This window comes from Eulemur rufifrons, chromosome 4 (assembly GCF_041146395.1).
Source record: "Eulemur rufifrons isolate Redbay chromosome 4, OSU_ERuf_1, whole genome shotgun sequence".
Taxonomy (NCBI): Eukaryota; Metazoa; Chordata; class Mammalia; order Primates; family Lemuridae; genus Eulemur; species Eulemur rufifrons.
The window spans coordinates 76,991,664-77,004,072 of NC_090986.1; the positions used below are offsets into that span (position 1 = coordinate 76,991,664).

Consider the following 12,409-nt stretch of genomic DNA (forward strand, 5'->3'; position numbering starts at 1 on the left):
GAAAACATGTGAGATCCCCAAAGAACATTATGAGGAGTAGAAGAGATGAATCAATGAGAAAGAAATGAGTCAATGTCGGCGTGGGAGAGTTCTTCAGGGCAGGGAAAGGACTATAGGTCTTCAAAAAAGACTAATAAAGAGCAATCTAAAAGTTAAGAGAACAAAAGTTTCAAGGAAAGAGGAATGGTCAACTGTCACTTGCAGCAGAGGTCAAGTAAGAAGAATGCCATTAATTTTGGCAGTTAGGCAACCTATCAAAAAACAGTTTCAACATAGTAGTGAAAGGGAAAATACTAGGAATTAAGGGATAATAAAAGCCGGGAAAGTAGCCACAATAAGCAGGAACCATTTCCCAAACTGTACTGCAGCTTCCCAAAGGTACTGACCACAGACTCTTTTCCTTATGTAGCATTCTTTGTTCCTAGGTTCACCAAGTAACAGGAGAGACTTAAACATGCCATGTTTATAGGCTAGGAGGAAGAAACCAACACACAGGAGGAGACTATCTAAAATTATAAAGAGATAAATGAAGGAATAAATTGCTAGAAGTAATAAAGATGGGCTCCAAAGCATATAATAAAGAAACACCTGTTTGAGACAGAAGGAAAAACAGCAAGAGTTATAAATGAAAATGTCGGAAATAGGTAGAAAGCTGATACAGGAGGCAGATTATTCTCAATGACCTTTTTTCTTCCCCCTCTGAAGACCACAAGGTCATTCCTCAAAAGTGAAAGAGTGAGGGTCAAGTAGGTTTGAGGAGTACACTAAAGGTTTAGAATAGCAGCTACAGGCCATGCGCAGTGGCTCAAGCCTATAATCCTAGCACTCTGGGAGGCTGAGCCGGGAGGATCGTTTGAGCTCAGGAGTTCAAGCCCAGCCTGAGCAAGAGCAAGACACCATCTCTACTAAAAATAGAAAGAAATTAGTTGGACAACTAAAAATATATAGAAAAAATTAGCCAGGCATGGTGGCTCATGCCTATAGTCCCAGCTACTCGGGAGGCTGAGGCAGTAGGATTGCTTGAGCCCAGGAGTTTGAGGTTGCTGTGAGCTAGGCTGATGCCACAGCACTCTAGTCCAGGCAACAGAGTGACACTCTGTCTCAGGAAAAACAAACAAACAAAAAAGAATAGCAGCTATAGGGCAGAGAGGAGGAAAAAAGAGAGGGACTAGGGTGGAATGGGAGGCAGAAAGTAGTGCATTCATAGGAAGGCTGCACCATTGTTCTATAACTTTTCAAAGTCCCAAGGAACCCTAAGTTAAAGCTTCACCTTTATAAACTCCAATCCATTCCATCAAAAGCCTAAATTATCCCATTTCCTGGGGTCTAGAGACTATATAAATCACCTGTTAAGTATAATAATACCTAAACCCAGTAAGTAACTAAAGACTGAAGTATATCTGTTGAGTTTCAAAAAATCTCCCTAAGATCTTAAAAGCACCAGTAATAAACAACTAGAATTCACAGGAGAGTTTGTGGACCAAGAGATTTTAATGTTAGCATTCTTATAATTAAACACTTCTTAAAAGAAATGCCATTTAATCAGACTACAAGGAGGAAAAAATAGCATCAAAAGAGATGTTGGCAAGAAGATTATGAAGTCAGATGGATGCCCTAATATATCCAACAGTTCTCATTCATTTTAGCACTTTGATAGGTAAGCTAAAACAATAGTAACACTTATAATTTATGATTTACAACCCCATTATTTTCAAAGGTCTGAGACAAAATGAACATTATTTTATTTAACACGTCATTACTTTTAGTTAAATCTTAACCTGCAATACCATGAAAAATTTACAAAATCATGCATTTCTTACATCTTTTCACTCAAGTTGACACCTAGTCCTTACATGAAGAAACACATTAAGTTACCCCTTCAAAAAAGGCACTTATTTTTGAAAATATTCTAGTGAGTCAGCATTAAAACATGAGCCCCTAAAAGAGACCAAGTGTCACTGCCCTATTGTATACATACCATCACGCAGGCACATATGAATAACTACAAACTGCACCCTAAATAAAGACAAATTTTAGGAGATAAGGTGATAAGGTAAAATCAGAAGAATGGACACTTATCTAACATCTATTATGTGCTTGGAAATTTGAGTCCTCACAACAATTTGGTAGGGAAAGTGATAAAATATTTTAGTCCCAAGCAATAGTGTCTGAGCTGTGTAATCACAGAACAAACGGAAAATCTTGAATTCACATATAGATTGGTTAGGCAGAATGATTGCGATCATCCTAGGCAGAGACTAAAGGAAAAAGCAAAGTGAATATGCATTTAGGTGAAATAAAGTGTTGCTGATGTGGTATGTCAGGCGACCTTCCATCTACCCTTCTGCTTGGTGTTTAGGCTGAGATCATGAGAAAAATATAAAACAGAGAAGCCTTGTCACTAAACAACACTGTCAAGAAGTAATTAAGAATACTACCAGGTTCAAAAGATTGAAATCACCACCCCATGTTCTCAATCAGTTGTGACACCAAAACTAAGCAGTGGTAACATATGGTAGCTATAAACCAAAAAAAAAAAAAAAAACACCTATGTAAAATATAGAAAAGTCTTAGAATAAGTTACCACAAAATTACATATATTACCAAATAAAATTAAACAGTGGCATTTACAAACACACACAATACCTTCAGCATACAAAAATAATAAACACATGCCTAGTCTCAAATATTGACAATCTCATGGAAAAAGACAAACAGGTGAACAAATTTAATACAAAACAGAATGAAATCACCATTAAACACCAAGTATTGTAGAAATAGATATGTGTGTGTATTCCACTCCCCACCCCCGAATGTTTAAACAAGTATTCAGAGAAGGTAGCATTTGAGCCATCTCTTGAAGGAAAAAGGAGGGACAGTTTTTACTGGGCTCACTTAGCAATGGTACAGAGAACTGACAACATATTTGATATTATATACAATACGAATGATCCATATGATTACAATGTAGCATATGTTGATGGATATGAAGAGATGGCCCCAGAAAGGTAGGATAGGACAGATCCTAAAGGGATTTGACAAAAACTATTCAGATGTTTACATGTAAAGAATAAACTATGTCAGAAAGAAAAGTAAGATACTATAGACTTTTAAAGATCAGAGATTAGAGGCAGACAGTACAGTAGGAAAATTTCAGGATTTAGAGGAAGATAGATCTTGGCTAGAATCTCAGCTCTACTGCTTACTAGCATTAAGCTTTTTTAAAGCACAACTTCCTTATTTGTCAAGTGAAGATAATATGTGATTATTGTTATAAAGACTTAATATGATAGCAAATGTATGTTGTTCAATACATTGTCTTTCAATTAATGAGTCAAACCTGATTAGTTTCCTCCTTATATTAAGTGGTAGAATGTGGGAGATAACACAGAAGGCATATTTAGTCTCAATGACTGGGAAGATGATAATGCCATTAACTGAAGAAGGAATATAAGAGAATGTAAGAGCAGCAACAGATTTGGAGAACAGAAAAATTATACTGAGTTTTAGACTTCTCAGATTTGCAGTCAGAGTGGAATATATACCTGCAAAGATACAAGAAGGCACAAAAAGTCTGGGTCTTGAGAACTCAGAAGACAGTTCTAACAGAAATAAAATTTCAAGAACCAAGAACATACAAGGAAAAGCAAAGAACAAGTGAACCAAAAACAGGAGCTCACAAGGAGCCAGGGATTAAACAAAGAGTTAAGTGTGCTAAGAGGAAAGAGTTTCACAAAAACCAAGGTAGCCAACAGTATTAAGTACTGGGCAAAACTGCTGGATTTAGCAATTAAGATATCTAAGCAAATTTTGAGGGGAGTTTCCACAAAACTTTGGTGATGCCAAACTGCAGACATTTAAGGAATAAATGGGTGGTAAAGAAATAAGAGAAGTGTAAAAACTACTCCAAGGGTCCCCATCTGGGTAATTAAAAAACACAGCAATGGAGACCACATGTGTATTATCAATCTTTCAAACAGTTATGAAAACTAAATTTACCCTCTGCAAAGCTACAATAGACTAAGAAAAATATCAAGTTTCTTTCATTCTCTAATTAGCAGTTCTATACATACATATTTTAAAATGAACCCATGAATTAGTTTTATAAATGTCAAGTTTGGTAGACAGGCTCTTTTATATCAGGAGATTCCTGGTAGAAAATAAATAAAAAGATTACTAAGTAATAAAACGCTGGGAATTATGGGCTTCTTTAAAGAAATCCAGCACTGAAGAGAATAAATGCAACGTGAATGACTGTATTTCATCACTGAGTTCAAAAACTCAAAGATTTTGTTGTTAAGATTTTTGTTGGTTGACTGTTCGTTTTCTTTTGTTTTCAGAGGTGCAAAAGGATGAAGATGTTGGGTAAAGATTAAGAAATGAATATAAAGAAATGTTTTAAACCTCCAGAGAAAAAGGTAATTTAATATCACTGAGAAAAAGATGTATCACAAGGAAAAAGGACTGACCTTACAAATGCTGCAGTTACACATAAGTAACAGCACATTTCTCAAAAACTATGCATGCATTCTCACCCTCAAAAAAGCTGTCCTACAGAACTTCAGCTAACTAGTTAACTAAAACAGTTATAGCTCTAGTGCAATTAAAGCATTAGAGCTATATCACATAGAAGTGAAGAGATTCTGAGTCTGATAAACATGTCCAAATTTCTGCTCCTCTGCTGACTGTTTAACCTTATCGTTACTTTAGCTTCCCTAAAGATGTTTCTTCATTTAACAATAACATTTATCCCGTAAGCTATTAGGAAACCAAGAGACAATATATGTAAAGAATTTAGCACAGGGCCTGGCACAAGTGAACCATTTAAAAAATATAGCTATATTATTAAAGTGTAAATAATATTTCTCTAGCCTAAAGATTGAGAGGACCTAAGCTTTAAAAGAAAAGAAACAAATGGAACAGGAAATATGAATATTATCTGGCCACATAATCCTTTAAATTTTTATATGTAAAACATATAAAACAATATTAAAAGGTAAGCATCACACAAAACCAAAAAAAAATTGGTATGCAATAGATTTATAAAAATTATTTCTCTTACAAAAAAAGAGAAAAACTCCAATGCAAAAAATATACACTGATATACTCTATGCTCTGCATAAACTATTCCAAGCCCTCAGTTTAGGAATCCACAAAGACAGTAACATAGACTAGACTGCAATTTTTCAATACTTCAACATGTGACCAGTAATGTGTGGCATTTTAGAGCTTATAAAGCTCTAAATTTGGAGTATAACCTTCCTTATGTCCTTAAAGGAAAAGAATTATTTGAAGCATAAAATAACAGTATTTGAAATATTAAGTTCAGAAGACACCAATTAAATTTTCAGACACACTAATGCAAATCTATTACTACCTGTTTTAATGTTAAAAAGCATTAACTCTAGTACATATACTTATACCAACCTAATGATATTTTAAGCTATACTAAAAACTGTTTCAGAACTGCCACTGGAATGGGGAAGGCATTTGTGGAGAGCTCAAGTAGCTACATCTCTGCATTGATCACTGTTTCACCCTTACAACTTGTACTTGTTCTTATACAGTTGGGGTAATTCCAGTTCCACTTGTATCTGTTCTTATACAGTTGGGGTCCAATTTATTTTCAGACTTTCTTTTTAAAACTGCAAAATAATTCTAACAACCCCCATATCATATCTCTCTCCTACTGATCTCAAAGACAAGAAAATTCACTTAAAATAACTATATCACTATTTATAATTGACATACCAAAATCTGCCAATGAAATTTAAGTATACGATTATTTGGAACCCCCCAGTTTTTCTCATCTTTAGAAAAACTACCAGAATTTCAATTGGAGCAAATAGCACATTTGCCATATTTATTTCTAGAATAATTTCTTTATTCCTATGCCCAAGGCAACATCCAATCCTTTCACATTGTTTTGAACAGAATAAAATATTGTGAAACCTATTTATAAAGTAAGAGACAGAAATAAAACCAAGTTGTTAACTTTGTTATAGCTTTCTTGTGCATGGTACATACATGTGGGATTATAGGCTTTGGCTAAGAATATATTTTATTCTTTTTTTCTTTTTTGCATCAAAATAGGAATATATTTTAAATGCTAATTTACTCAAAGTTTTGGAGAAAAGATATTCTACCTCCATCTAAATTGAAATTTTGATTAATAAAACTAACTACCTTATACAACAATTGTGAATTTTTCAAAAACAAAAACATAATAATTATAATCTAATTAAAATGGAATATTAATTATTTTGTAGGAACTTCAAAATCTTACACAGAAACTAGCCCTTGAGTTATAAATATTCATTTGCATTATTCGGTATGGATAAGTAACGGAAGACACAAAGATTGAAATGTATCTGTAATAACCCTATGACGACACACAATTGAAGTTGGTTTTAGAGCAAATCCTTGACAAGTTTGTTTACAATTTTTATTTCCTAGTAAAAATGTAAAAAAGACAACATATAGAGCTTCCTGTTGTTCAGATTCCAAATACATGGAACTTTCTATAATAAATTTGACATGACTTTTGAATATAGTACCCTAACTCTGTGTATTAAAAAGAACTGAACTCAAATGTTAACACAATTGAAAAGGAAAAAATAAATTAAAAAAAAAATTGGAAAAATATACTAAAAAGAAGGGAAAGTTCAAAAAGCTATGAAACAAAAATCATTTAGTTGGTTATTGGGCCACTAACCTTACTCCAATTAAAAATTTTTTTAAATCTCCTAGGTACATCAGCTAAGCCATCCAATCCTTTCACACCCACCACCCCACACAGACACAGAAAGCAGCCAAGATATTCACTTTTTCAGAAAATGTCTAATAAAAATGTTTACCTGTAAATTGTTTTCTGTGACTCTGTTCCACCAAACCATATTGATGGGTACTCCTGATTTACACCTGTCAGCAAGGCAGCCAATAGGGTTCTTTGCTTTTCGTGCCTTTGATCCCACCGGAACTAGCCTCTCCTCCAGCATCCCCAGGCGATACTTCCTTGGCTAGGAAAAAGAAGGAAAGAAACCAGGCCACTCCTAACATCTCCCACACTAATCTAAACTAACATAACTAACATATTGAAGATACTGGGAATGGTGGAATAGGAAACAAGTAAAATTTCTAAAACACTCCCTCTAATATCCTTATCACCACCCACCAACTCCCACCCAGCACCAAACCCACACCTCCAAAATAACCCACAGTCCTAATAGGATGAACAATAATATTATATAAAGCAACAGATGTTTTAGACAAATACATTATAATCTGTTAAGACTTTATTCAATGAACAGAAATTAACTTGTCAGCAAAGTAAATGCTTTGCAAAATTTTTTCTGCTGTCACTTACCTATTCTCACTGTAATATGAAGAAATGGCTTCATAGACATAAAATACAGATAAAAAAAAAAGTTCTCCAAATTATATCTTTTTCTGCTCCTCATCTTGCTACCTTATTTTCTACTGAGAATTACCCCACTTAAAAAAAGCAGCTGATTCCTAAGAAATGGATTTTTAAAGATTTTTTATTCCATGTACATTGTCCGGAGTACAGGCCACTTTATCTTATGAGAGCATTTAACCTAACATCCTCAATGAAAAGAATAATTTCAGACTAAACAATAACAACACAAATTTCCTTAGCCTTTTAAATCTTAGTAATATAAATAAATTAATATTGAATAAATTGTCCAATAAAGTCATAAATTCCTTAGTGTGGCTTACATTATAAGAAAGTTAGTAAACCATCTTAACAGTGGTTAACTGGACTTTTATATGTAAACATTAATGATTGCTTCCACCACATTATTTCTCTTAATTATGGCAAATTTGCACTACATTGACTCTTAAAGGGAATTTGTATCTATACTTTTTCACTTCAAGATATACTGATCCATGCTTGAGAAGATACCTAATTTAAAACCTGAAATAAGAAAATCTATTGTTACTCATTGTTCTATCATGAGGTATAATAAGCTTGCTGAAACAAATAGTTAAAATTATAATAAGTTTCTTCTGGCTATCTGCCATAGCCAGGTAAGTTTTTTAAAAAAAATTTCTCTAGTATAAAAAGAACTAATTTGAGGAAGACAACTGACTTCTAAATTTCAAAAGCCCTGCAAATAATGCCTATGGAAATTATTCTACACAAATTAAGATTCTCCACTCCACAAATGGGCATCTGATATATTGTCTTTGATTTAAAGAGGACAAAAATAATTAAACTTGCATTAAGAAAGGCAATTAATCTATTTATGCAATAATTATAGCCATGGACAGAGTTTTATGAGAATAAATTATTTTATGAGACTAAGTATTTCTACCTTTATGCAATCTTGAACCAATCTAGTCACTCTGTTTACATCAGAAAGAACTTTTGTACATTAGAACAATATGTACCCTTCATGGTTTGTTGCCATGGAACTACATGGTAAGTGAAAGAATTTTAAAGCAAGTTATACCTAGTAACATAACTCCTTGGAAAGAGAATAAGATTAAATTCATAGTTTTTGTGTTCAAGTAAACAAACTATAAAAAGCTTTGACATATAGTAAGAATAACATGACTTTAGTTAAGCATTCACTAATTTAAAATTTGTCTTTTAGAAAATTTCTGGGCTTAAGATTATCCTTTACTAGGCTTCTATGACTTGGGCTGTGCAAAAAAAGATTATCCTTACTCTACCAGAAAAGTTCAACACATCAAAGAATCAAAAAATGTTTACTTAAAATTACAACCTGTCAAATAGGTCTTGTACATGTAAATTCCAGTCATATATCTGAATGCAACAAAATCATTGCTTTAAATGATCTTCTGTAATTTATCAGCAGTCCCCAACCTTTCTGGCACCAAGGACTGGTTTCATGGAAGACAATTTTTTGCACGGGGGTGGGGGTAAGGGGAAAGGGGCTCAGGCTGTGATGTGTGGCCTGGTTCCTAACAGGCCACAGACCGGCACCGGGTCACAGCCCGGGGGTTGGGGACCACAGATTTAGATCTTTCACAAATTCTGACTCACTTTGACCCAGTTATTACAGTCAATGCAATTTATCTTCTATATATAATAGTACATTAAATATAGAAAAAAGGTAAAAAGTTTTAAATACATACAATGTAACATCCTCACTCCTCAACAGCTTTCATAATTGTTTCTTATTTTTCCTAACAGGAATTTATCACTCTTCTCCCTCCACCCCATGCCCCCAAAACCTGTATCTAGCCTAAGGACTTTCTTCTTAGGTAGAAGAGATCTCCAAACATGTGCCATTATAAATATAAGTTTTTTCAATACAGTAGCCAGAGATTAAACTCTAATCCAAAAGTAAAACCTTCTATACAGTACTGAATAAAAAGATCTAGGGTATCAACACTATTTGCTATAAAATACCATTATAAGCAACAGAATACAAAAATCTGAAAAGAGAAGACAGCAATAGAAAGCATGATGGTGAAAAATGTATATGTAGAGGCATAAGGGTGCTGTGATGGTTGGGGAAAACCACAAGTATTCAGTCCACCATTAGTAGAGGGTCCATCTTGAGAGCAAAAGATGAAACTTGAAAGCAATAAAAAAAAATTCATTGTTTTTATGTCGTATGGTAAGGAGTTTGAGCATCATTCCATGGGTAAAGGGGAACTCATGAAAGCTTTTAAATGGGAAATAACAAAATCAAATTTGTGTTTTAGAAAGGTAGTGTGGAGGAAGAATTAGGGAAAGGGAAGTAAAACTGGAAACAAACAAACAAATTAGTGGACTCTGGCAGTAGTGTAGGATAGGGTTTTTCAACCTCAGCACTACAGACTTTGGATACTTCTGTTGTGAGGGGCTGTCCTGTGCCTTCTAGGATGTTTAGCAGCATTCCTGTCCTCCCTGCTAAATACCAGTAGTGGAGTATTTACCACCACCCCAGTGGTGACAACCAAAAATATCTCCAAATAGTCCCAGATAGATTATCCTCTGGGAGTAGGAGAACACAATTGCCTCCTGCTAAGAATCACTAGTCTAGAAAGGAGGATGTGAACTAGAGGCAACAACAATGGAAATAGCTAAGGCCCGTTTGTGGAAAAATCTGGCAGGTTAAAAACAACTATTAGTGATTCACTGAAAGTAGGGACTAAGGGAAAAGCAGAAGTCAAATGGAAGATGAGGAAATAAAAGGTGCAAATAAAATTTTACGGGAAATGTTTATTTTCTAAAGTTTTCTAAGTTCTATAAGATCCAGGCCCCTCCTCCAGAGCACATCAAAGCAACAATCCCTCTTCTCTTTCCCTTACCTTCCAGAAATCCTTACCTAGATCAACCTTAAGACCAACCTTAAGAATGCAATGTCTGCCCAGGGTAAACTGCTGATCAAAAAAAAAAAAGAAAGAAAGAAAAAGAAAAAAGTGGAAAAAAAGACATAAGAAAAAACATAACAACAAAAAAGAATGCAATGGCCCCACATTAAAAAAAAAAAAAGAAAAAGAAAAAAAAAGGCAAATTCCCATCTTGATCCTCTATTCTTGACAGCCTGACCAGTCCCATCTTGCTGGTTACTATAAAATGGGAAACATTTTAAAATGCCATGTCAGCGTGGCCTGATAGCATTGGGAGGCTGAGGTGAGAGGATTGCTTGGGGCTGGGACTTTGAGACCTGTCCAGGCAACATAAGGAGACCCCGTCTCTACAAAATAAATAAGTAAATAAATAAATAAATCAGCCAGGCATGGTGCCACATGCCTGTAGTGCCACCTACTCTGAAGCTGAGGCAGGAGGATCCACTGAGACTAGGAGTTTGAGGCTGCAGTGAGCTGTGACTGTGCCACCACACTCCAGCCTGGGTGACAGAGCAAGAACCTGTCTCTATTGAAAAAAAAATTTTCTTTAACTGCATATCCTATTGGTAACCAGCTTTTATGCTCCACCCCTACTAAGTCAACACCATACACCAAAATTCCCAATTCTCTTTTTCTGTGGTAAAATATCCAGCAGAGCCTGTAACTGTTTTTTTCCCCTCTTTCTCAATATATATATACAACTTTCAAGTCTCAATTCATCACAAAAGTGGCGATTTTTATCTTTCTTCACAAAATCTAAATGAACAACACTTAAAGTTGAAATAGTTTCATTTTACTCTTTTTATTGAGAATTTTTTTAAAAAGCACCTTGTGGCTTGACTAAAAGTTTTCAAGGATAAGAAAAGATTTGAGAATGTATTCTAGAGTAGCGCTTCTCAAACTATAATGAACATATAAATCTTCTGAGAATCTTGTTAAAATAAAGATTCTGATATGGTGGGCCTAGAGTGAGCCCTGAGTGTCTGCATTTCTAAAGAGGCTGCCAAGACTGCAAATGCTGACCTGGTGACCACACATGGAGCAGTAAGTTTTCAAGAATGTCAGAGAAAAGACCTAGAGGAGAAACAACCTTCCTGCTGAGTGAGGTGGTCAAAAAAAAAAAAGAAAAGAAAAGAAAAGAAAAAGAAATAAAAAACACAAAAATAAAAAAAAGAAACAACTAGTCATACAAATAGAAATTGGGGCCCCCTCCAAAAATGAAAAGAGGCAGGGGTTTAAAAGTTGAACACTCCAACTCCTTATAGCTCCTTGCCCCTTTGGAGTTTGACCTAAACACTCAGAGTCTCCAGACTCATAGCCCCCAAAGCCCTGGCTTTTCAAAAACCTCTGTCCCACTCCATAAAAGCTATGGCCAATGGTTTAGAACTAAGGGAAGTTCATTCTCATTCCTAACCAGTGAGGTAAGTCTCTAGACTCACTATGTCAACGGAAAGAAAAATAAAAACTAATTTTAGTACTGTTTTAATTCTGAAGCCTAGATGCACACACATAGATTTTTTTCATTCATTCATTCAGTCAACATTTTAGGATAAGCTTCTCTGCTCTCCTTAAAAATACAATGATCAAGAAAATCTATTCTCTTCCTCTAAAAAGTTCAAAGTCTAGCTAAAGAACAATCTATAAATACTACTGCTTGTATAGAAAATGTAGTTAAAGCTAGCCAGTAACACACCAATTTTCTGGGCACAACTCTTGTCAGCAATTGCAAAACAGTACTATCTCCAAAATGCCTCACATTATCAAGTTGCACATTATCACACATCATAATCTAATCATTAATAATAAACCAGAGAGAACAAATTGTTATCCTCAGAACAAAAAGTTTCCAATGCCCTCCTTGGAACACCAAAAAACATAGTAACTGTACTTTCACTATTTGTACTCTGAAAACAATGATTTAAATGACATTTGTAAATGATTTGTATTTTATTAATCAGAACATCATCACAAATTTGAAATATACTAGTGCGTGTATGAGAAATATATCTCCCTTCAGACAATGCTTTATGAATATATGAATTCTTCTGCAGTAAGAACTCAGCAAAGCTACCTCCTG

General features: G+C 34.6%; 1 protein-coding gene across 2 annotated transcripts in view; it reads right to left on the minus strand.

The window, feature by feature from the left end:
* The window catches only part of PAN3 (poly(A) specific ribonuclease subunit PAN3), a 131,775-nt gene that overhangs the window by 84,471 nt on the left and 34,895 nt on the right, over positions 1–12,409 (minus strand). Inside the window, exon 5 of one of the 2 annotated variants that reach the window (XM_069467400.1) lies at positions 6,858–7,019. The exons of the other annotated variant lie outside the window; for it this stretch is intronic. Coding sequence (XP_069323501.1) covers positions 6,858–7,019 — 162 coding nt within the window. The remainder of the gene's footprint in view (positions 1–6,857; positions 7,020–12,409) is intronic. 2 annotated transcript variants of the gene reach the window in all.